Source organism: Eucyclogobius newberryi, unplaced genomic scaffold (genome assembly GCF_026437365.1).
Source record: "Eucyclogobius newberryi isolate DKJ021-1_F unplaced genomic scaffold, fEucNew1.0.hap1 SCAF_22, whole genome shotgun sequence".
Taxonomy (NCBI): domain Eukaryota; kingdom Metazoa; phylum Chordata; class Actinopteri; order Gobiiformes; family Gobiidae; genus Eucyclogobius; species Eucyclogobius newberryi.
The window spans coordinates 18,899,492-18,921,875 of record NW_027315857.1 but is presented as its reverse complement, the minus strand read 5'-3'; the positions used below and the strand labels follow the sequence as shown (position 1 = coordinate 18,921,875).

At 38.3% G+C, this 22,384-nt stretch overlaps 1 protein-coding gene across 1 annotated transcript in view; it reads left to right on the top strand.

Moving 5' to 3' along the window:
• LOC140371472 (phosphofurin acidic cluster sorting protein 1-like) overlaps positions 1–22,384 on the top strand; it is a 100,802-nt gene that overhangs the window by 41,301 nt on the left and 37,117 nt on the right. The window contains exons 2-4 of the mRNA XM_072458638.1: positions 18,239–18,326; positions 18,674–18,763; positions 19,563–19,688. Of these exons, the coding sequence (XP_072314739.1) occupies positions 18,239–18,326; positions 18,674–18,763; positions 19,563–19,688 (304 nt within the window). The remainder of the gene's footprint in view (positions 1–18,238; positions 18,327–18,673; positions 18,764–19,562; positions 19,689–22,384) is intronic.

Here is a 22,384-nt window from a genome sequence, read left to right as displayed (position 1 = left end):
GTCGGCATCCAGCGGAGGCGGGGTTTAGGGCAGAGCCGAGTGCCCGATTGGTCCGGGCGTCCGTCAGAGGGAATTGGGCTCGGAGGAGGCGAGACGGCAGATGTGGAGGTGTCTCGGGCCTGGAGCTAGGATCAGTATGCAGCTCACAAAGACACACAAGTAAAGGTGTGGAACAGAGCCGGGCTGATAAACCACAAAGAGAAAACACTCTGTTATGGTCAGTGTTGAAGAGCGGTGGGCGACATTGACAAAATTAATATCAATCTTTTTTTGAGCGTCTTGATGACAATATTAAGACTGGTGTTGGGCAATGAATATACATTTTTTTTTAATAATATAGCTTCATATTGAGCATGTCATTTAATATACATTTGTTAAAATAATATAGCTCCATATTGAGCATGTCATTTAATATACATTTTAAAAAATAATATAGCTTTGTATTGCGCATGTCATTTAATATAATTTTTAAAAAATAATATACCTTCGTATTGAGCATGTCATTTATATTAAAAAAAATGCAGCAAAATAAATAAAAGTGTATAATCTTTCAAACTTAAGTGATGAAGTGATAATTTCTTCACTTTTATGGATATAATTTTACCATCTATTCACATTTGTCTGATGCTTTAAATGTATTATTTTAGGTTTGAGACATGTTTTACTCGATTTTCCGGACTATAAGTCGCAGGTTTTTTTCATAGTTTTGGCCGGGGTGCGACATATACTTCTATACTTATACTCCGGAGCGACTTATATGTGATATTATTTGTTATTTTCACACTTGCAACCGCATTTCATACTCCAGTGCGACTTATGTTTTTTTCTTCTCTATTATGTATTTTTTGGCTGGTGCGACTTATACTCCGGAAAATACGGTAATACATCTGTGTTGAATTGACCAAATGTTGTCTGCATATTATTATCGGGATACTCCTAAAAAGAATCCAGCTATTCATTTCTGTTCATTTAGCCCACCCCACCCTCAGATTTTCACAATGAATCATCAATGTGTTGAGTGTGTTTTGTAAATGTCCTGGTTGCGGTTCAAGTGTGACACACAACGCCAATGAACCATCAAATAAACAGCAAAAAGAGCAGAAATATCACTATTTGTAAGGATGACACAAGACCGATCCGTCTCTTTTTAATAATTAATGATGCACTCAATATTCTAATTTTGCACATCTCTAAAACAACAATTGCGGTATGCATTTTACGATATATACGCAGCAGCAAGTTCTTATGACTGGCTGGTCGTTTATGAAAAGAAAGGGCAAGAATCAAAATAGTTAAAATCAGTCAAATGTTTGTTTCCCCTTCACGTACAGGGGGGGGGGGGGAATTAAAAGCCCCAAAGCTTCGCCATCCTAAAATGTAAAATAATGTCTTAAAGTATTTTTTATACCCTTTTTTTGCTATAATGGACTACAAAATGTGTGCTTTTCTATTTTCAAATTTTACTAGATTTTTGCCGTTTTCTCTTAGTATAGAATAGAAAATATACCAGATTATATAGTTTGTTTCATTTCAAAACAACACTTTTTTGGTAGACTGCACTATATCGATGAAAGTAAGTATTGTGTAATTGCATATGTTGGCGTGCTCGTTTATGAAAGAAAAGGCAAGAATCAAAATAGTTAAAATCAGTCAAATGTTTGTTTACCCTTCACGTTCAAGTGGGAAAAATGAAAAACCCCAAAGCTTCACCATCCTAAAATGTAAAATAAGGTCTTAAAAATGTCCAAATGTCTAATTAGAAAGGGTTGACACAGCATTACACTCTCATTGACACTCGCAGAAGCAGCTTTTTATCAGACAATACTAAGCGAAATTAACCAAAAGTGATCAAACGTTGGCCTCCAAAACCACAGCGTGCAAGAGTTGGTTAATAAAGTTCCATTCAGATCACTTCAACTGTTCAAATACCTGCGTTTTTCGAGTGTCATTAAGCGAGCGTCGTCGGGAAGCAGCTTTTTGACTGTCATGTCTTTAAATGAGTCAGAGAGGTGTGTCACAGGTGCAGATGCCGCTCGGCACTGGCTCTGAATCAACCGCTGCTCCGTGAGTCACCGCGCCGCCCACACGCACCGCCGCCCGTGTGTTGTCTTCAGCGGGAGTGTGTTCTTTTTAACGTGGATGAATGGCACGATACGACCTCCTCTCATCGCAACTGACGCTTCATAATTGCATGCGAATTTCGTCCACCGCACAAATACAGCCTGAGTAACGGCCGGAGTCATTCTGCCAGCGGTAATTCATTAAGGAGAGCATTTTTACTTCTAAAGACACTGCCTTAAAGATATAAAATACTTTCCTATAGCAACACTTCACGTGGGTGAGATTGTGTCCACTAGAACAAGAGTGTGGTGTATTTTATTGTGAATGAATCATGCAGTGCAGTTCACAATTTTGGCTTTGCAATGTTTATTTGTTTTTCAACTACATCTCCCTTTCCTGCCAATGCGATCTCATGAGAATCATTACCAGAGATGTCAAGATTATTAGGTAAATCGAAAATTGTGATTATTTAGGTTACAATATGAGAACCAAAACATTATAATCATGACAATTTTAGAAGTTAAGTATTTTTTGTTGTATGGACGTAAATCTTTTGTATTTGGCTGTTTTTGTTACATTTAACTTTATTTTGTTATTCAGAAAGTTAAAAAAAACTTGGACAGTCATATGTCAGATCAGACCACAGGAATGAAAGAAAATGAAAATTTTCACTATTGCTTGGTCACGGTCTCAATATTTGTGAATAATCGTTAAATCGTGATGCTTTTTCTCACAATGATCGTAACGCTAAAGTATGATATTGTGACATTGCTAATCATTACTAAACCTGGATCCAAACCTGGACTTGACAAGGGTTAAAATGAGGACTAGAACAGAATCAAACCAAGTCTACAGAAGTCTAGTTTTTTTTTCTCCTTTGACGGAAATAAGTTTAGAATCTGTATAAACCCTGAGAGTGTGCGTCAGAGGCTACATACATATATAAAAAAAAAAATAGTATCAGTCTTCAATAAATGTCATCATCATTCTGTTCGGGCTGATATACCGTATTTTTCGGACTATAAGTCGCACTGGAGTACTGGAAAATCCAAGACCAACAGACATTTCATCTTGAAATGCAGTTTAAAATAATAACATATGAGAGAACATGGTGAATAGGTGTACGTATGCTAACGCTAACACCTTCAGCTACATGACGCACAGACAACAAACTGTGGTAAGTGTCTGGTATGTTAACGTAACATATGAACAGTTATTCAGATAACTATAGCATAAAGAACATGCTAACAAGTTTACCAAAGCATCAGTTTTACCCGAAATCACTAAATCCATTGAATTCTTCTTCCTCAGAGTCACTTCTAAACAACTCCACAAACTCCCAGAGGTAGAGGAAGTGACATGCGGTTGCCAGTGAGAAAATACGAATAATATCACATATATAAGTCACTCTGGAGTATAAGTTGCACCCCAGCAAACTATGAAAAAAATGCAACTTATAGTCTGGAAAATACGGTACGTTAATATCTCATTGAAATAACCTTTAGCCGTGCTTCGTGAAGAGCGTCGGTAGCGCTCCTAAATGCAGCACAGGCCTCGTCCACAGGTCCCAGTGAAAGCCGCTTTAGCAACACGACGTCACCATAAGTCCTTCTAGTTCACAAAGCCTCAAAAATTTTAAATATTTAGCTTGTTACGTAACGCCAGACTCGACACGTCCCTCGTCTTATTCAAACGCAGCCGTAAAGATGAGAAACTCTGAGTCATCGCCGCTGTTGACATCTTTACAGAACGTCTCAAACTGGGCTATTTTAAGAGCACGCTGTTGGTGAAGAAGCTCGTTATTGCGGCGCGCGGGAAATACCGTCTTCCTTCACCGAACCGGGCTCCACATACAGTCCGCGCTCGTCTAATTGATCGAAGTGGTTGCGTCGGGGTTAATGGGAAAAACCAGCCCAGATCGGATCAAACGGGAGCTCACGCAGCGCCGGAAACCCGCTCCCCGTGCTCACAAACAACATGAAAACACCGGCTTACATGTGTTTTCCAAGGACTGCAAAATACTCAACATTTAACGCCTGAACTGGGGTGGAAAGAGGAATCAGGATTGAATGGAAAATGCTATTTGAATGGTTTAGTTTGCAAACAACTGCCTGCAATTATGTGGGTGTATGTCCTCTCTGAAAACACTTAATTTAGCTTTTAATATTTGCAAATCTAATTAAAGTTGATGTTATTGGAAAACTGTCTGAATTAAAAAATTATATATATTCTTTGTCTTAATGATGTCAATGTCAGTAGTTTTGTTGTATTGTTTTCGAAGGGCAGCGCGATATTTGAAAAGTATTGCGGTGTGCTTTACTGTGAACTGCTGCGGTATTTACACATAGTACTTTTTGACACAATCATTTCCGCTGTGTTGAAAGCAATTTTGAGCGAAACGTTCATAACTTAATGTATTCATCAAATTCCGTCTGAATAAGAGACGGAGACGACAAAAAGTATGAGTAAAATCTGCTTTTTTCCTTGTTTACATTTTGAATACCGCATATTTCTGTCAGATGGAAGACAATGGGGTTCATGCAGTATATTTACTTTGTTGCAAAATGTATTCTATTCGCCAATATTTAGATATCGACACTTTTGCTACATATTGTGCAAGCCTGATTTCTTTAATGATTGTAGCATACGTTCAATTTTAACAGGGAATAACACACACTCGCACCCACAGAGACTAGTGCAGCATTTACAGTGCAGCATTTGAGTTTTTTGTTACTAATAAATGAAAAAAATCTCGATCAATGACATTGTCCATACGTAATATTTCCGTAAATGGACTGCCAATAATGTAAAAAGGCAGGTTGAAAAGCATGAATTTAACATGAAAAACACAGCTATTCACAGGGGAATATCCCATTTTACTTACTTATTATGTTATTTTATGTTATTTATCTTGTTAACCGTAATCAGAAGACCGTTTGTCAATCCTTTGAGTGAAAGAACTGGAGAAATACTGCAGAAATATCACTTTATAGTCCATTTCTTTCAGCTCTTTTGCAGCATTTTGCCGTCATATCATAAACAATAAGCCATAGCATATATTGTTTGTATAGATACCTCACCTGTACTTGATGCAAAGTGCTTACAGTACAAATACACCACACATTATATAGTATATTGTTTTATCTAAGCTGATGGTACATTGTAATAATTGGCTTCTGTATTGTTGCTTTAATGTCTTTAATTCACTTGGGAAATTAGCCTTCTTTTGTTTACCCGCTCACCAGCTTTAGCGCTCAAACTCCGCTTCCGTACGGTCTCCATGGCGCCATTTGTTTTCACGCTCCGGTGGTCGCCCGGGTCACCACCGAGGACGTCCACTCCTCACTAAACTTGTAGCTGAAGTTTGCCCTTGTTTTGGCGAACGTTGAATAATATGTGGTTGTATATAATGTGTTTATGGGCGCTGAAACCGGGCCGTAAATCTGCTACTGACTGGAAGGCGAGAAGGGAGAGGTGCATGATGGGAGACGGTATGAGACGGAGATGAGATGTGACGTGCGGGAATGCTTCGTGCCAATCGCCTTGTCACAGAAGACGGACGGAGTAAATTAATCTGAAACGTTAAGACTTAATTATGAGGGAAACAAATGATGGAACTTTGGCTCGTTCCAAAAAATGAATATAGAGATTTTAAGTTTAAATTAATGATCCAAACTTACTGTAAATGCATTTCTAAAATTCTAAAAAGCAGGATTTCCACTGCATGGTTTTTGTCTTAAAAGTTTACCGCTATACCGTATTTTCTGGAGTATAAGTCGCATTTTTTGGGGGAAATTTATTTGACAAAATCCAAGACCAAGAACCGACATTTCATCTTGAAATGCAGTTTAAAATAATAAGATAGAGAACATGGTGAATAGGTGTACGTATGCTAACGCTAACACCTTCAGCTACATGAGGCACAGACAGAACTATGTTAACGTAACATATGAACAGTTATTCAGATAACTATAGCATAAAGAACATGCTAACAAGTTTACCAAAGTTTTATCAGTTTTACCCCAAATCACTAAATCCACTGAATTCTTCTTCCTCTGTGTCACTTCTAAACAACTCCACAAACTCCAGAGGTAGAGGAAGTGCAGATTCTTCTTCTGCATCGCTTAGAGCCGAGAGCGCCCTCTTGCGTTTATCAGTGTGAAATGCGGTTGCCAGTGTGAAAATAACGAATAATATCACATATAAGTCGCACCCCGGCCGAAGTGTGATAAAAGGTGCTTATAGTCCGGAAAATACGGTAGATGTCATACTGAAAGACGTGAGGATTTTAAGACGGTCACATGATCTGTTGTGCCTATGAAAGTCACTGTATTTGTGCCTGTTTTCCGAGTGAAAGTTCCTAAATGACAGAACTAAGAGACGCGCTCCTGTTCACGCTGCTCTTCTGTTGTTCCTGTGTTTACTCTGGACGGAGCGGGCCAAGTTTCCAAAACACCTGACACTGTCTTTTGTCTCAGTTTAACATTTGCAGACGAAAACACAATGTCATGTGGTTGAACACTTAAGACCTGCTTTTATTTCATTAGACATGCAATGAAAATGACTGAGTTTATCAAAATAAAAGCAGGTCACATCAAATTCTTACAATGCAGCAGGAATGTCACGATTATTCAGTCAATAGTTAATAGTGATTATTCAGAACCAAAAAATAATAATAGTGACAATTTCAGAAGCAAACTGAAGTATTTTTAGTTTCAATCTAGAGTCCAAAAATTTGAACTAAATTTAAATAACTTTTTTTTTTTGTCTCATTTAACTTTATTTTGTTGTCGGAAAGTTAAATTTCATAAAATGGTCCCAGACTTGAGGAAACAGCAACACGTTAGACAATGGAAATGAAAGAATATGAAAGATTTCACTGTTAAATCTGTTTTTCTCACTATAATCATAACACTAAACGTTTATATTGTGAACAGTGGAGTTTGTCTACCTCTGGAGTTTGTGGAGTTGTTTAGAAGTGACACAGAGGAAGAAGAATTCAATGAATTTAGTGATTTGGAGTAAAACTGCTGCTTTGGTAAACTTGTTAGCATGTTCTTTATGCTATAGTTATCTGAATAACTGTTCATATGTTACGTTAACATACCAGACACTCACCACAGTTCTGTCTGTGCGTCATGTAGCTGAAGGTGTTAGCGTTAGCATACGTGCCCCTATGCACCATGTTCTCTCATCTGTTATCATATTAAATCACTTGAAATTTTACAAATTTTAACTGTTTCGTCTATTGGCAAATCAAAATGTACGTACAATCATTGCTCTAAGTGACAGAAATAGTCCATTAAAGGTTTATAGTTGATAGTGTGACCTCGATCCTTAAACTGTCGCCACCTCGATGTCCGCAGAGGAGTTTTTGCCTGGTTTTCCCGTGCTCGGCTCTGGACAATCGATGTAACGCTTTGATAATGAGAGTTCCGAGGAGCGGACGGGCGAAGAGTCGCGCTGCGGAGGCTTCTGTCGGCAAGCTCCACACGCCGTCATCGATCAGAGTTATAGACGAGAAGGAGGAAGAGCGCCGGGGAATCAGGGACGGCCGGGGAAACGAGGAGGGAGCGCCGCCGTGAATGAAAAGACGAGCGTGTTGGTTACATAAGCGCCATGCCCTCGTAAACGCCAAGCGCTTTATGTAATGTTTCCCGTCTTCGAAGCGTCACAGCCTTCTATAAATGGAACTGTTTATTTCAAGAGTTGCAGCTGAAAAAAGGACAATGTTGGGTTATTATTAATTATTTTATCTTTCTCATGTCGCACTTGGACGACACAGTGAGACTTTTTATTTGTCATTTATTTTATTTCTTGTGGTTTAAGTAAGTCAAGTTTTATTCATAAAGCACATTTGAAAACGCCACAATGGATCAAAGTGCGGTACAAATACAATAAAACACACACGACATGAAATATGATTTATTTTTGCAGATAAAGTCACATTAAATAGTCTTAGTTAGAAATAATTTGTTTATTCTCCAGTTGAAGTGATAACATTCTTTACATATTTCTGTTTCAATAATTAATCACATTTCAATTACAATTATGATTATTAAGGGCTGGGCAATATTGACACAAAATTATATCTCGACTATAAATCTCGGTAATGATATTCAGACACTTATGAAAAATGTGTTAAATTGTCTATAAACATGTCAGTAGAGTTTTAAGTATCAGCTCTTCTTTTAGCGTTTTGTTATACTATACTATATATATTACTATACTGTAAATTACTTTGAATATCTTTAAAAATGCACAATATATCGTTTGGGCTCTAATAGTTTACAAAATGGAATGTACCCTTCTTGTTTATTTTAGTTTTACGATATTTAGTGTTATGATTATTGTGAGGAAAAAACATTGCGATTTAACGATTATTCACGATTATTGATACTGTGACCAAACAATAGTGAAATATTTCATTTTTTTTCATGGTAGTTGTCTAACATGTCACTGTTTCTCAGGTTTGTGAGCGGCTTTACGAAAATGTACTTCCTGAAAGGCAAAATAAAGTAAAATTTGATATTAAAAAAGCCAGAAAAAAAGGTTATTTACTTTTAGGTCTTTTTTTGGACGCTAGATCAAACTGAAAATACTTAATTTTGCTTCTAAAATTGTCACGATTATTATTTTTGGGTTCTTACGATTAAATTGACCTAAATAATCACAATTATCGATTGACCGAATAATGACATCCCCAGTCGCCTATTTTCATTTCCTCGTTTGTTGATCGACTTCACTGAGCAAATAAATGTTCAATCGTCATAATTCAACTTCCCTATGTTTAGGTGTGTTCTCGATGCCATTTTGAAGTCCAAATATCGTTGTTTACCATAGTTTTCGTCATTGTCTTAAATCAGTCTTGTACTTTTCAACTGCAGAATAATATAGGACTGGATTTGCATAAAGTATTGAAAATCAGATACTAATCGATACCAAAACTAGTATCTAAACTACTCATTTGACCACGTATCTCTATAAACACGATGCATTATATTGGACTAAACCGTCTGAATAATAGCAAAGCGTTTTGAGCGCCGTGTGACAAATCGCAGACGTCGACAGTGACTCTCCAGACCAGACTTTGCGAAAATAACCGAGCATAAAGTCGCATAAATATCACGGGTCGTTTGGGACGAGACCTGTGGGGAAATATCACTCCTATTCCCCGTGTGTGAAGGTGGGCGGGGCGGGGCTGGAGCGGTGCCGGAGCGGGTCCCGGCTTCCTGATGGATGGTTGTCCGGGTCAACCATATAGGCTCTTCTCTTGAACACGACCCACACGTTCACACATGAACATACGGCCGGCGTTGGGCTGTGAATGCGAGATAAGGTCATTCTTAGCTGGGGATTTAACACACTGTTCACACCTGTGGAAGGAGAGTAGTTTATGATGGTGGATATTATAGTACTCCATTATATACATTTATTGTATTGGATTTGATTTGCTTATTCAATCATCTGTGTTACTATTGTTATTATTATTTACTTTTTATTAAGAGTTTTTTTTATAAGAGCTTTTCTATTGAGAGTGTTTTTTAAAAGTTTTTTATAAGTTATCTATTCTTTATTATTTACTTCTGTACCTACTCTGGGTTGCAACACTGGAATTTCCCCATTGTGGAACAAATGAAGGCTTATCTTGTCTTATCTTATTGTGACATTTACCGGGATAGAAGTACTCCATTTTGTTACGCGAGTACAAAATAAATAAATACTGCCGTTAGAGGATTGAAGTACACTTTGAAATACTTTCAAATACTAACCCTCTTTAAAACTGATTTTGGGAACTATTAAAGTGTCAATGTAGTGATCTGGATAAAAAAAATTGTGCCGATTTATTTAGGTATTTTTTGTTCAACAGAAACAATTGATTTCCTTATTTATTTGTGTTTTTGTTGTGAAGTTCTTCTGCTGTCGAGGGGAAATAAGTTCAAAGCTCAATGTACTTTTTACTCAGTCCTGTTAAAAATGTAGGGAAGTAGAAAGTAAGTAATACCTGTTCTCAAATGTAGGGAAGTAAATGGACAAAGTATCCACTGTAAAATGTTTTACTTTAGTGCAGTACTTTTACTTTAGTACTCTTCACTTTCCACCACACCCATGATTTAAATGGTTGTTTTTAATTTTGAGTTCGTGCAGGTTGTAGTTTAACTAAGAAAAATGTTGCTGAAACCTATTATGTTCTTTTTTTAAGTGATTTATCGTGGAGTATCATGGGCAAAATATCGATTATCGCAAGATGGTGATATTATCGCATCGTGAGCCGTGTATCGCGTCGAATCGAACATTTAAAGAGTTTCTAGTTTCGATGTAGTTTTTTATACATTTTTATCTGGTTATACCTTTCTTTTGACCACCCTAGCAACATTTATTTATATTAAACCTATTTAATACGGCAACAACTGCTAAATGTGCTATAGATATCCTTAATACTACATTTCAAACACGTCTTTTGTTCGGATTGTAGATTTTTTCTTATACAGTATATTAAAATAACTACATACCACAGCTGACAAAGACAAATATATTTTTAGACTTACTTAGAGTTGACGTCACACACAAATACTGTTGAATTGGTTAAAATGCCCAGTGGCTTTCGTTACTCCCATTAAACCTCGCTCCTTGTTTATGCTGCAATTCCGTCTCGTCAAGGTCAAAAAGCGTCTAAACTAAAGCCGTGAAACTCGAGTGTAACGTTTGCTTTTTGTACTTGGGAGATTAAAGGCACTGCCTCGGCAGACGGTCGAGCCCGATCGACCCGGAGCGCTCTTTCATCTCTCCCCCTCGTCGTAAAGAGTGTCTGACCGCCGAGGCCAGACCCGAAACTTCAAAAACAGCACTGGACCCGGCTTTGATCTGGACAAGAGACCGACACAGACGAATACACAATGAAATGAAGCTGTTTTTATACCAGAAATGGCTTCTGCGCTGGGAAAATACATGGATGAAATGTGAAGGAGGATTCAAGTTAACAGTGAACTTTTGCTAATATTTCATTTAATTTGTTTGATGAAACTGGCTAATTAGAGGTGGAATTGAAGGATGTGATTGGCTGAAAATGGAAGAAAGAAAATATACATGTTCTGGTTAAGTTTATAGCATACGGTTTAGCTTTTTATTAAACAAATTCCCTTTTTTTAACATCTAATGAAGCAGAGTTAGTCATGCCACACAAACATTGTCAAAATCACTAAAGTTTTTGGAAAATAGTCCAATAGTTCTTTTTCTACCAACAAAACTAACTCTTAAGTTTTATAAGGTGCATATTCTGTCTAGTTTTACAGTTTAAAGTAATAAATCCAGTTAAAAATGCACTGCGTAGCTTTGTGCCAGTCTCATTGGACCAGTTGTTGCTTTGCCTCTCTGTTTAATGTCCCAATGTGTGACATTGAACTTATTTATATCCATGGAGACAAGCGGGTGGCGCCAGCGAGTAGAGTCACAGGTACGCTCGTGAAGAATGCACGGTTTTCAAGCTATTTTTGAGCAATTAAAACGATTAAATACTTGAGGCCTGTCGCAATCATTTTGAAGTGCGATATATTGTTGAAGATGATTTTGATAACATTATTCATGCCACTGACACGACAACTTTAAAGCAGGATTATCCCCTAAAAACGATTCGAAATGTACAATACTGTTTAAAAAGAACATTTCGGGCACACAAAATCTCCGAAGAAAATAGAACTTGTCCATATACGGGCCGCACCTGACAATAAAACCGCAGGTGCCCACGTTGTAACATGAGATATTTACACATAAATAAATGCGGTAGTGTTGCACATGTTGTCTTTTCACCCGTCAGGTCTGGCCAAGAAAGCACTTTTCAATGCAGCAGGTTCTAAACTTGTCCGCGATCCATTTGTGTCTTTGTTGTCCGCGATCCATTTGTGTCTTTGTGTTTCCCATGTCTAGAGTCACTTCTTCATCGGACTCATTTCTCTGTGAATATGAGTCTGATTGTAATAAAACATGCAGTGTTTTGAAGCTTAAACTATAGAAAACACGATGTATTTCTTGAACAGTGCTTCCACCGTCTTCTTCTACTGTGTGTCAACTGCTCGTGCTTCCTGCTAAAGTGCCCTCTGGTGGTCGTTTGCCAGTAAAATCTATAAATTAGACGCATCGTTGTAACGATCACAGGGTTCAAGCGTGGGAAAAACATAGTGGCTTAAAGTCCGAAAAGTACAATAAATAAACAGCAGAATGAAACACTTTAGTAGTTAGTTTGTATCTGTATTATAGACAAATAACTTGAACAAAAAAAAAAATAGCCACAAATATTGACACAAAAATTATCGACCGACGCCGTCATTATCGTGACTGGCCAACCTGTACGCCATACTCTCCTCCTCCTCCGGGCTGCAGCGACGCTCGGCGGCCGTAAACGCAAACATGTGGCCAATGTTTACGGCGGCTTCGAGTCTCAAACGACGCAGCGCGATAAATTATATCGTTATGGATGGTCGGTCCATTTCCTCCATTTTATTTCAAAGTATAATCCAAGATATCAAGATTATTCAGTCACATAATTATAAGAACCTAATCTATTATTTCATTCAGTTCATGTGATCTTTAAGTGCAGACGCATGGTTCAAAGCTGAGACAATAAAATAAATAGATAAAGCGACCGTTATGATGAAAAATGTGACAGTTTTAGAAGCTAATTAAGGCATTTCAAGTCAACAAGTAAATCTTAACGTAATGCTCTTTTTGTTGGTTTGTTTTGTCACATTAAGTTGACTTTATCGTCCACAAAGTGTCACTTTATAAAGCCCGTGGATAGACAATGTGAATGAAAGTAAATTATTAGGAATTCACGGGTTGTTTTGTTCTGAATTTGGTCAAAAATTGTGAAATTGTGAAAAATGTATTGAAAAATTGTCATTCTAAAATGTGCGTGACCAGATTTTTCATCATCTTTTTGTTTTTAGAATGTTTTTTTTCTTCTTTTTAGTATTTTAATTAGTTGACAGTTAGGATTTAGCTTTATCTGTGGATTTTACAGATTTCATAGACCTTTTGAATGATATTTTGATGAATTGTACTATTTTTATGCAAGATTTAAGTCCGTTTCTTTTGCTTTGTAGGGAAAAAAAACAACAACTTGACATGTGACAACTAAAACCCCCCGATGTGAAAAGCGAAATGATCGAGTCAATTATAGACTTCCAGTCCATTTTATTTCAGACTCGCGTTGCACTTCCTCCTCCAGATCTGTCACTGTCGCCTCACAACATGTTATCATCGATCTGACACAAACGCATCCACGTGCGGAGAACAAACGTCACAATTCAACCGCGTGTTTTGTCGTTGTCATTGATGCTTTTTGACATCATAACCAAACAACTCATAGATTACCCTGTATGAAATCAAGCTTCGTCAATAATAACAGATTCATAAACTTGCCTTTACATTTAAGTGTGTTATTTAAAGTGTGAAACTGTTTAATTTGGCTTGTAAAATTGACACTAAAATATCTATTTTTTGTTCTTCCGATTATATTGTGACATAGGGCTGTCCATCCAGTTCATAATCATGCTCTGTACAATTCATTTACCGTATTTTCCGGACTATAAGTCGCAGTTTTTTCATAGTTTTGGCCGGGGTGTGACTTATACTTATATTTATACGATATTATTTGTTATTCTCACACTTGCAACCGTATTTCAAACTCCAGTGCAACTTATATATTTTTTTTTATTCTCTATTATGCATTTTCTGGCTGGTTCGACTTATACTCTGGTGCGACTTATTTTTATATTTATACGTGATTATTATTTGTTATTCTCACACTTGCAACCGCATTACATACTCCAGTGTGACTTATATATGTTTTTTTTCTTCTTTATTATGCATTTTTTGGCTGGTGCGACTTATACTCCAGTGCGACTTATAGTCCGGGAAAAATACGGTACTTCATGATAGTGCGTGGAATCGTTCTACAAGCAAAGCCACTTTTCTAATCTAACGTTAACTGAACTTACTGCACATCTTAATTGTACAGAAATGTAAAATATGAGCTCAACTGAAGCAAACGGTGCCGACACTTGCTGCAGCTGATGAGAATGAGAGGAATTGAATGTGTTTATTTATTTATTTTGCCAAATCGCTCTATTTTGGGGAAGAGTGGAGGCAGCTGGCTTTATCCATCTCATAAAGAGTTTGAACGAGGGATGAAGATTGTAACTCCAGAGGCACGTTTAGTAAAGATCTTTTGTCTAAACGGCTCAAACCGAAGCGTCCTGTCTTCAGACGACGTCATAGTCCACTCCTGCAATCATATTTCAAGAGGACAAATACCGTGTTAAGTTGAGGCCAAAATATGTATAAACGTTTTGAATCACTTTCCTTTGTGTTTGTTACTTTTGAACGAACCATATCGTTAATTTTTCCTACATTCAACGTCAATGAAGAGATTTTTTTCTCAGATAAGTGCCATTCAATGAGAAAATCTGCAAGGCCTAATGAACAGTCAGGATTATTTATATCACGTATCTTTGTAAGAATTCTAAAATATGATTGTGAACAATTTAAAAGGAAAAAGCACTTCCTACAAAAGCTTGGATTTAATATAAATTGTTGGCTGTTTATGTCACTTTATGGTTATTTTATCATTCAGGATGCTTTATTTCATACACCTGGTCATGTATACTAGAGAAGTGGTAATCCATCATACATTTTAAATTTAAATACATAAACAAAATAATAATAGTAATAAATCAAATAATAAATGAATAAAACCCCAATAAAAATAAAAAGCCCCAATAAAAACACACAAAACACACTCCAAAAAAACAAAAACAAACAAAAAACAACAATTAAAAATAATTAAAAAACAACAAAAAACAAAACTAAAAGCCCCAATACAAACAAACAAACAAACAAACAAACAAAAACCAAACAAACAAAAAACCAACAAAAAACTATTTGACATTTTGACACCCAGTGATAACAGTTTCAAAAAACACATTTAGAAAATTAAAAAAAAGTATTTTAAATGCCTTATTGGGAAGGTTTTGCTTGACTTACCGTGTGTCTTGTGAACATATAAACCAAGAAACATGAGTCTTTTCTGTGTTTACTCTTTGCCCCGTTCACTCCTAGAGCCACATGATCGAACACACTGCTTTATTGACGTCGTCTGGACCACAAGTCAAATAAAGGTTACACGAACAAAAACCAAACGCCAGTGGCACGTGCAGTAACTCAGCTGCACTTCCCCAATGCTGCTGCTGCTGCTGACTGCTGGTTTCGCATTGTTCCACCCCGAGCACTGATCCTCCGGGCCAGGCTTTACTTTCACTTCCGCCACACGTCTGTCTATCGTCCTACTCAAAGAAGGGGATAGATTTCACAACACGTTGACTTGAATTGATTTGTGTCGAGTCATTCTGTGCCACAGGTTTTACAAGACTGTGGTTCTGAACTGCTGAACTGGCCCCAAACCAAACAAAGATTAAACACAGAGACAATGACTATCTCAATATGTATTTTATGCATGATCTTGATAAGAGTCACACAAAAAAAGCATGAATGGACTGTAAATTGAAACACAAAAGGGGTAAATGTAACTTGTTTGAGAGCTCTTGAATGTGTTGTTTATAGACGATGTGCAAAACTAGAATATCCTGTTCATCTCAAGTCACAACTGCAATATTGTCCCTTTTTCACTCTTCTAACCTGGACTAAACCAGGGACAGATCTTACCCACATACTTCCCAATACTAATTAAGATTTAAGGGCGTTATTCCATCTAATCGTGACCATAAATCGCCATATTTTGATGTAAGAAACCTGAAACCTGCTGCACTCTGACTCAGCACGTCTAACACGTTTGTGTCGGCTGGTGTAAATGGCTTGTTTGTGGTCGCCCGGGTCGAAAGCGCTTTGGTAACGTCTCGATAATATCTGGATTATGTCCACAGCGGGACTGACCTTTTGACCTTCAGTAAACGTGGCGTTCCGAGGACGTGAAATGGAGTGAGACGGGTTTAATCGGCAGTAAGCGAGTCCGAGGCGAGCGGCGGGATTAACGACGCTTAACGGAGGCAATTTGCATTTGACTTAATTTGCAGATGACATTTGCATTTGAAAGGACAATGTGTTTTAATCATACGTTATATAATTAATTGTGCTTTCTTTGCTCGTTGGGTATGATGTCGGCCTCTTTTGAAATATACAAATGTCGAGAGGAACCAGGTTTTTCTTAGAGCCATAAGAGGCTGCGGCTGCTCTGCTCTCATTAATTAATTAGGCTCCTTACATTATGGAGACGCTCCGATGACAAATGTAAACTCTGACCTCATTTGAGGGAAACGCGTGCGAGACATTGCTGGCGTCTGACCGGAGCGTTAAAAGCAATTCCCGCGAGTCTAAAGCGGGTTTAAAGCGGGTCTAAAGCGGGTCTAAAGCGGGTCTAAAGTGGGTCTAAAGTGGGACTAAAGTGAGACTAAAGCGGGTCTAAAGCGGGACTAAAGTGGGACTAAAGCAAGACTAAAGCGGGTCTAAAGCAAGACTAAAGCGGGACTAAAGCGGGACTAAAACGGGTCTAAAGCAAGACTAAAGCGGGTCTAAAGCGAGACTAAAGCAGGACTTAAGTATGTCTAAAGCGGGACTAAAGCGAGTCTAAAGCGAGACTAAAGCGAGACTAAAGCGAGACTAAAGCGAGACTAAAGCGGGACTAGAGCGAAACTAGAGCGGGACTAGAGCGGGACTAGAGCGGGACTAGAGCGGGACTAGAGCGAGACTAGAGCGGGACTAAAGTGTCTAAAGCGGGACTAAAGCGGGTCTAAAGCGAGACTAGAGCGGGACTAGAGCGGGACTAGAGCGGGACTAGAGCGGGACTAGAGCGGGACTAGAGCGGGACTAGAGCGGGACTAGAGCGGGTCTAAAGCGGGTCTAAAGCGAGACTAGAGCGAGACTAGAGCGAGACTAGAGCGAGACTAGAGCGAGACTAGAGCGGGACTAGAGCGGGACTAGAGCGAGACTAGAGCGAGACTAGAGCGAGACTAGAGCGGGACTAGAGCGGGACTAGAGCGGGACTAAAGTGTTTGCGGCGCTTTCACACTGTTACTGCCTCGGTGTAAACTGGGAGATAGGCATTCAAACGTTTAAAATAATCCCGAACAAAACCATCACTTGGACTAAAAAGCGGTCTAAACCAGGGCTAAACGAGGACTAAATCAGGTCTAGCTCAGGACTAATCAGAACTACTTTACGTTGGGTCTGAAGTCGATGGTTCGATGGTCTACTTTACGCTCAGCATCACGTAAAGCGCCCGTGTCCCTCCAGTGAGGCCTGAACCACGCTCAGAGCACATTATCCCCCGTCGTCTGGTCCAGCCTGCGCTTTACTGTTACTTTGTGGCCGCCGCCGATGCATTATTGAACACGCCACCTCTGCGCGCTCGGATGCTTTTTGGGCGCGGCGTGTTTTCTTCAACGACGGCTCATTGATTGCATTTCGCTGCCTCGAGTCTGTCTGGGTTTTAACGGCAAATGACGTATTGAGACTATAATTGCCGTCTTAATGCGAATGCACTTTATGGTCACTTTTATGGTGTGGGAAGGGTCCGCTTTTCAATGTGATGTTATCCTTTTGCCTGGAATGTTCCACAGTATGGCATTTTGTCCACTCTAAGTGGGTTTTATTGTTTTTAAATACCTTCCAAAGCCTGTCTGGGCGTCACTTCCTCGTCTCGGTGGAGATACAGATATAAGTATTCGTTTTGCTCGATCAATATTGTCCGTCTTAGTGGAAAGATGCATCTTCCATGTCTGAAATAAGTACGACCTTTGGTAATTGTGAGCATTCAGATGGCAATTTTGACCCGATTATTACAAATATTACAACGTTGATTGTGTCTGAGCCAAAAAAAACATGAAAAAACCTGAGCAAATTGGGAATCATGTTTAATTGTGATTTTTCGGACAAGATTTGTGAGTTTGATTTGTGGATTTTGTTCGACGTTCACATTTTAAACTGGTTTAGCATCAATTCATGTGAGAAAAGACTGAATATCTAAATATCTACGTTTGTAAAGTCGCTAATCAATTGCAGTCGTTGCGATTTGCTAATTGCAACTATTCGAATTGTGATTTCCATTCAAGCGCCATATGTTATGTATGATGAGTCCTAACTGGGGGGTTTTGTTTTTCCGTTGCAGACTCTTCAACCTGACGCTGAAGAAGCTGATCATGTTGAAGGAGTTGGACAAAGACCTCACGTCGGTGGTTATTGCCGTCAAACTACAGGTAAATCACAGCCACCAAAACGTAGAAATAAGGTCAAATTGAATGGAAATTCGTTATCGTTGCGTGTTCTGAATAACAAAGAAAGGTTTTATTGTTTGGTCCTTTCATTTTCTCAATGTTTTAATAAATAGAAAGGCTAAACTAGAATGTGTTACGTCTGTGTTCCGTGATCCTGTTTTGCTCCTCTGAATGTTCGGTGTTTTGATCACATTTCCATGCCTCTTTTCTCTCTTCTCTCGCTCGTCTGTCAGCGTGTGGGTGATGAGTTCATTGTTTTGCCACCGTGTGAGATTTTCCATCTTCTCTGTCTTTAAAAAATGTTTTGTCTTTTCTTTTTTTTCTGTCAGGGCTCAAAAAGAATCCTCCGCTCCAACGAGATCCTGCTCTCATCGGCCGGACTCACAGAGACTGATCTGCAGCTCACCTTCTCATTACAGGTACACACCGGGTCTACAGCGGGTCTACAGCGGGTCTACAGCGGGTCTAAAGCGGGTCTAAACTGTGTCTAAACCGGGTCTGAACTGTGTCTAAACTGTGTCTAAACTGTGTCTAAACTGTGTCTAAACTGTGTCTAAGCCGGGTCTAAACTGGGGGTCAAAAGTGGGTCAAAAGTGGGTCAAAAGTGTGACAAAAGCGTGACTAAAGCGTGACTGAAGCGGGTCTGAAGCGGGTCTGAAGCGGGTCTGAAGCGGGTCTGAAGCGGGTCTGAAGCGGGTCTGAAGCGGGACTAAAGCGGGACTAAAGCGGGACTAAAGCGGGACTAAAGCGGGACTTAAGCGGAACTTAAGCGGGTCTGAAGCGGGACTAAAGATGGACTAAACTGGGTCTAGATTAGTTTTTAAACCACATGCTTTTACTGACAAACTGTCTGCCGACCTCGTGATTAAAAAGACCCAAGAATATTGATGACAATTAGAAAAGCCTGTCTTGGTTAAATATATTTTGCCGCAAGTTTTTTCTCTGACGCAAAAAAAAGACCATTTCAACAGGGAACAGGTCATTTCTATTAAAAAAAGATGAATAAAAAGTATGTGTTTGTCTATTTGAGGTGAATGCGAGATAAAAAGCTTGAATAACTCTTGTAAACTCTCAAATGGATTATGAAAAATATGGCAGTGTGGCAAAAAAAACAAAAGAAGTTCTATCAACCTCGAACGTAAACCAGCTTTGCAAAATTCATGTATTTACTTAGCCCTCCGATCCATGCGTCTGTTCTGATGTGTTTTTGCTCTGCAGTATCCGCACTTCCTGAAAAGAGACGCCAACAAACTCCAGATTATGCTCCAGAGACGGAAACGATACAAAAACCGGACCATCCTCGGGTACAAGACTCTGGCTCTGGGGCTCATCAACATGGCAGAGGTGCGTCTACACTTATCATCATTTATGACCAAACTAACTCTACAGTATTCTATCAAATGCACTTCAGGGCCAGCGATATCGAGGATTGAGTCGTGCTTGTTATTGTCTTGGTTCAGGTTCAAGTATCGGATAAAAAGTGAATGTTTTGTAAAATGAGCAATACACGTGCAGAATGATCACTTTCTTATTGTAGATAATGAATATTCCAAAAATCTGAAAAAAAATAATCCCAATCCATCCATTGTTTTTACATTTTTTTAATCTACAAATGATAATAAAAGCCGCTGTGTCCACTGATAATACTATTTTTTTTAAAAATTTAAAAAAAAAAGATAAATAATTTAGAAAAAAAAGTAATAATAATATATAAAAAACAAATAATATTAATAATATTCATTTAACTAGATTGAAAAAGTTCATGTTAAGATTAAAATATTTATTATACAGCAAAAGTTAAAACACAAAATGAAATAAATGAAATTAAATAAATACATTAAATAAAATGGAATAAAATAAATGAAATGAAATAAATACATAAAAGAAATGAAATAAATACATAAAAGAAATAAAATAAAATAAATCAAATGGAATAAAAGAAATTAAATGAAATGAAATCAAAACACAATGTATACGTAGTGGGTTGCACAAACAGTATACAACGTAATGGAATAACGTAATGGAATGAAGCTTCCGAGCTTCTCCCTGCGCGACCCAGAAACGACAAATGTTTGAATGAATAAAATCAATAAATGTCAAAACACTTGACCTTCCTGTTCAAGGCCGTCTATAAAAAAAAAAAAGAAGACTATCTACATTCGAGACGACACCCACGGCTGCGGCGAACCGTTGGATCACAAGTTCACAACACGTCACAGTCCATTTTACAGAGAGCGTTTTACAGTTTGACTGAATGCTTTTGTTTATTCTCATAACTCGGCCAGATTGTCCTCTCTCCGCTCTGCCGTGAGTTCTGCTGCGGCGTCTGTTGACATTACCGTAATGGATTTAAAATGACTCTCCGCTCTGAATCCGAAAGGGAACAAAAAAACGTGTCTTTAGTGCACAATAGGAACAAGGTGACCCAGACTTGTGCCAGCGCTACAAAGAGGAAGAGGCTTTATCTGAAACTCTATCGCAACAGAAACCACACATACTGTAGCTTGCCTTTAGTTTCCGTCGACTTTTTATAGTAGTAGTTATGTAGTAGTAGTATTTATGTGTAGTATAGTTTTAAAAGATCTATCATCTTGCATGTTACTCTTTTTATTGCTGAGACATTAAAAACATGCTCTTTCAATGAGCAGTCGCCTCACCGTGGATCTGACCCGTAACGTGACCCGCCGGTGCCTCCTGCTCGTCTCAGTGAAGGTGTTTAATGCTGAACTGTGGAGCATGGGCGGGGACAGTGGTTAAGTGAATCTGACATTTTCTAGAGCCAGAGTGAAGAAAAATACGGGATTACCTCAAACAAAAGAATGCAGGAATCAATCACAACTTTGAGTAAACAATGACGTGAGAACACTGATTAAACGCGTGTTAAAGTTGATTTTGTCTAATATCTGCCCTTTAAACTTGTGTATTTTCATGATAAAAAGTCAACTGAGTCCCATAGCTAAGTTACAGAGGTAGTTTGTAAGAAAAAAAGTTACATAGTGCACCTTTATGTACTTTTAACTGAAGTTGGACGTCCATGTTTTGTTACGATTGTCAGTTGTTGGCAGCGCCCCATTTATCGTTGTTGTCGACCTCGGGAACACCTTTCTCCAGCTCGAATCGTGTAATTTCTTTCCATTTGCTCTAACCTCCCTGTCTTTGTGAAAGTGCCTCGTAACCCAATCTGCTCCACAGTAATAGTCCCATCCTTTTTTTTTTTTTTTTTCATTATTATTATTATTCCTACTTTGAAATTACCGTCTCGCGGCCGTTACTTTTGCCTCTAACCTTCGCCCAAACTCAATTCGAGGAAGTGCACTTTACAAATGTGTTGTTCTGCACCGGTCTCGACTTCTGAGGTGTCGCCGTTACACACTGTTGCATTTAAGTTCAATGTACAGTACTGCTAGTCTGGGAAGAGTTATGGCAACGCTGGCCATGGTGTATATTACTACGCTTGGTTTAAAAGAAGAATGCCCCAGAAAGTCTTTAGTTTACAGCCTTTATAAGCCTGTGGATTTCACGTCACAGTGAGTACAACTACCGTATTTTCCGCACTGTGACTTATATTTATACTTATTTATTTGTACTCGGGAGCGACTTATATGTGATATTATTTGTTATTTTCACACTTGCAACCGCATTTTATACTCTGTTTTTTTCTTATTTTTTCTCTCTATTATGCATTTTTTTGGCTGGTGCGACTTATACTCCAGTGCGACTTATACTCCGGAAAATACGGTAAAAAAAATAACATGGCTATACAGAAGTAAGTAAGTAAAAGTATGCAGCTGTAACACCCTAAAGCTTTGGTAGTTTGAGAAACCTTCATTTATTGTAAAAACTATTGTATTAATCTTATTTTGTGCAGTTTTGTCTCGTTAACATACTTTATTGCACAAAAGCTTCATTTCTTTGAGAAACTTTGACTTTTTCTTGAAGATTTCTTTGTGGTAAGCTATAGAAATGGCAGTAAAAGTCATTGTTTATTATGTTTGATATTGATTGAGGAAAAACTGGTGCTTTTACTGTTGTTTGCATTG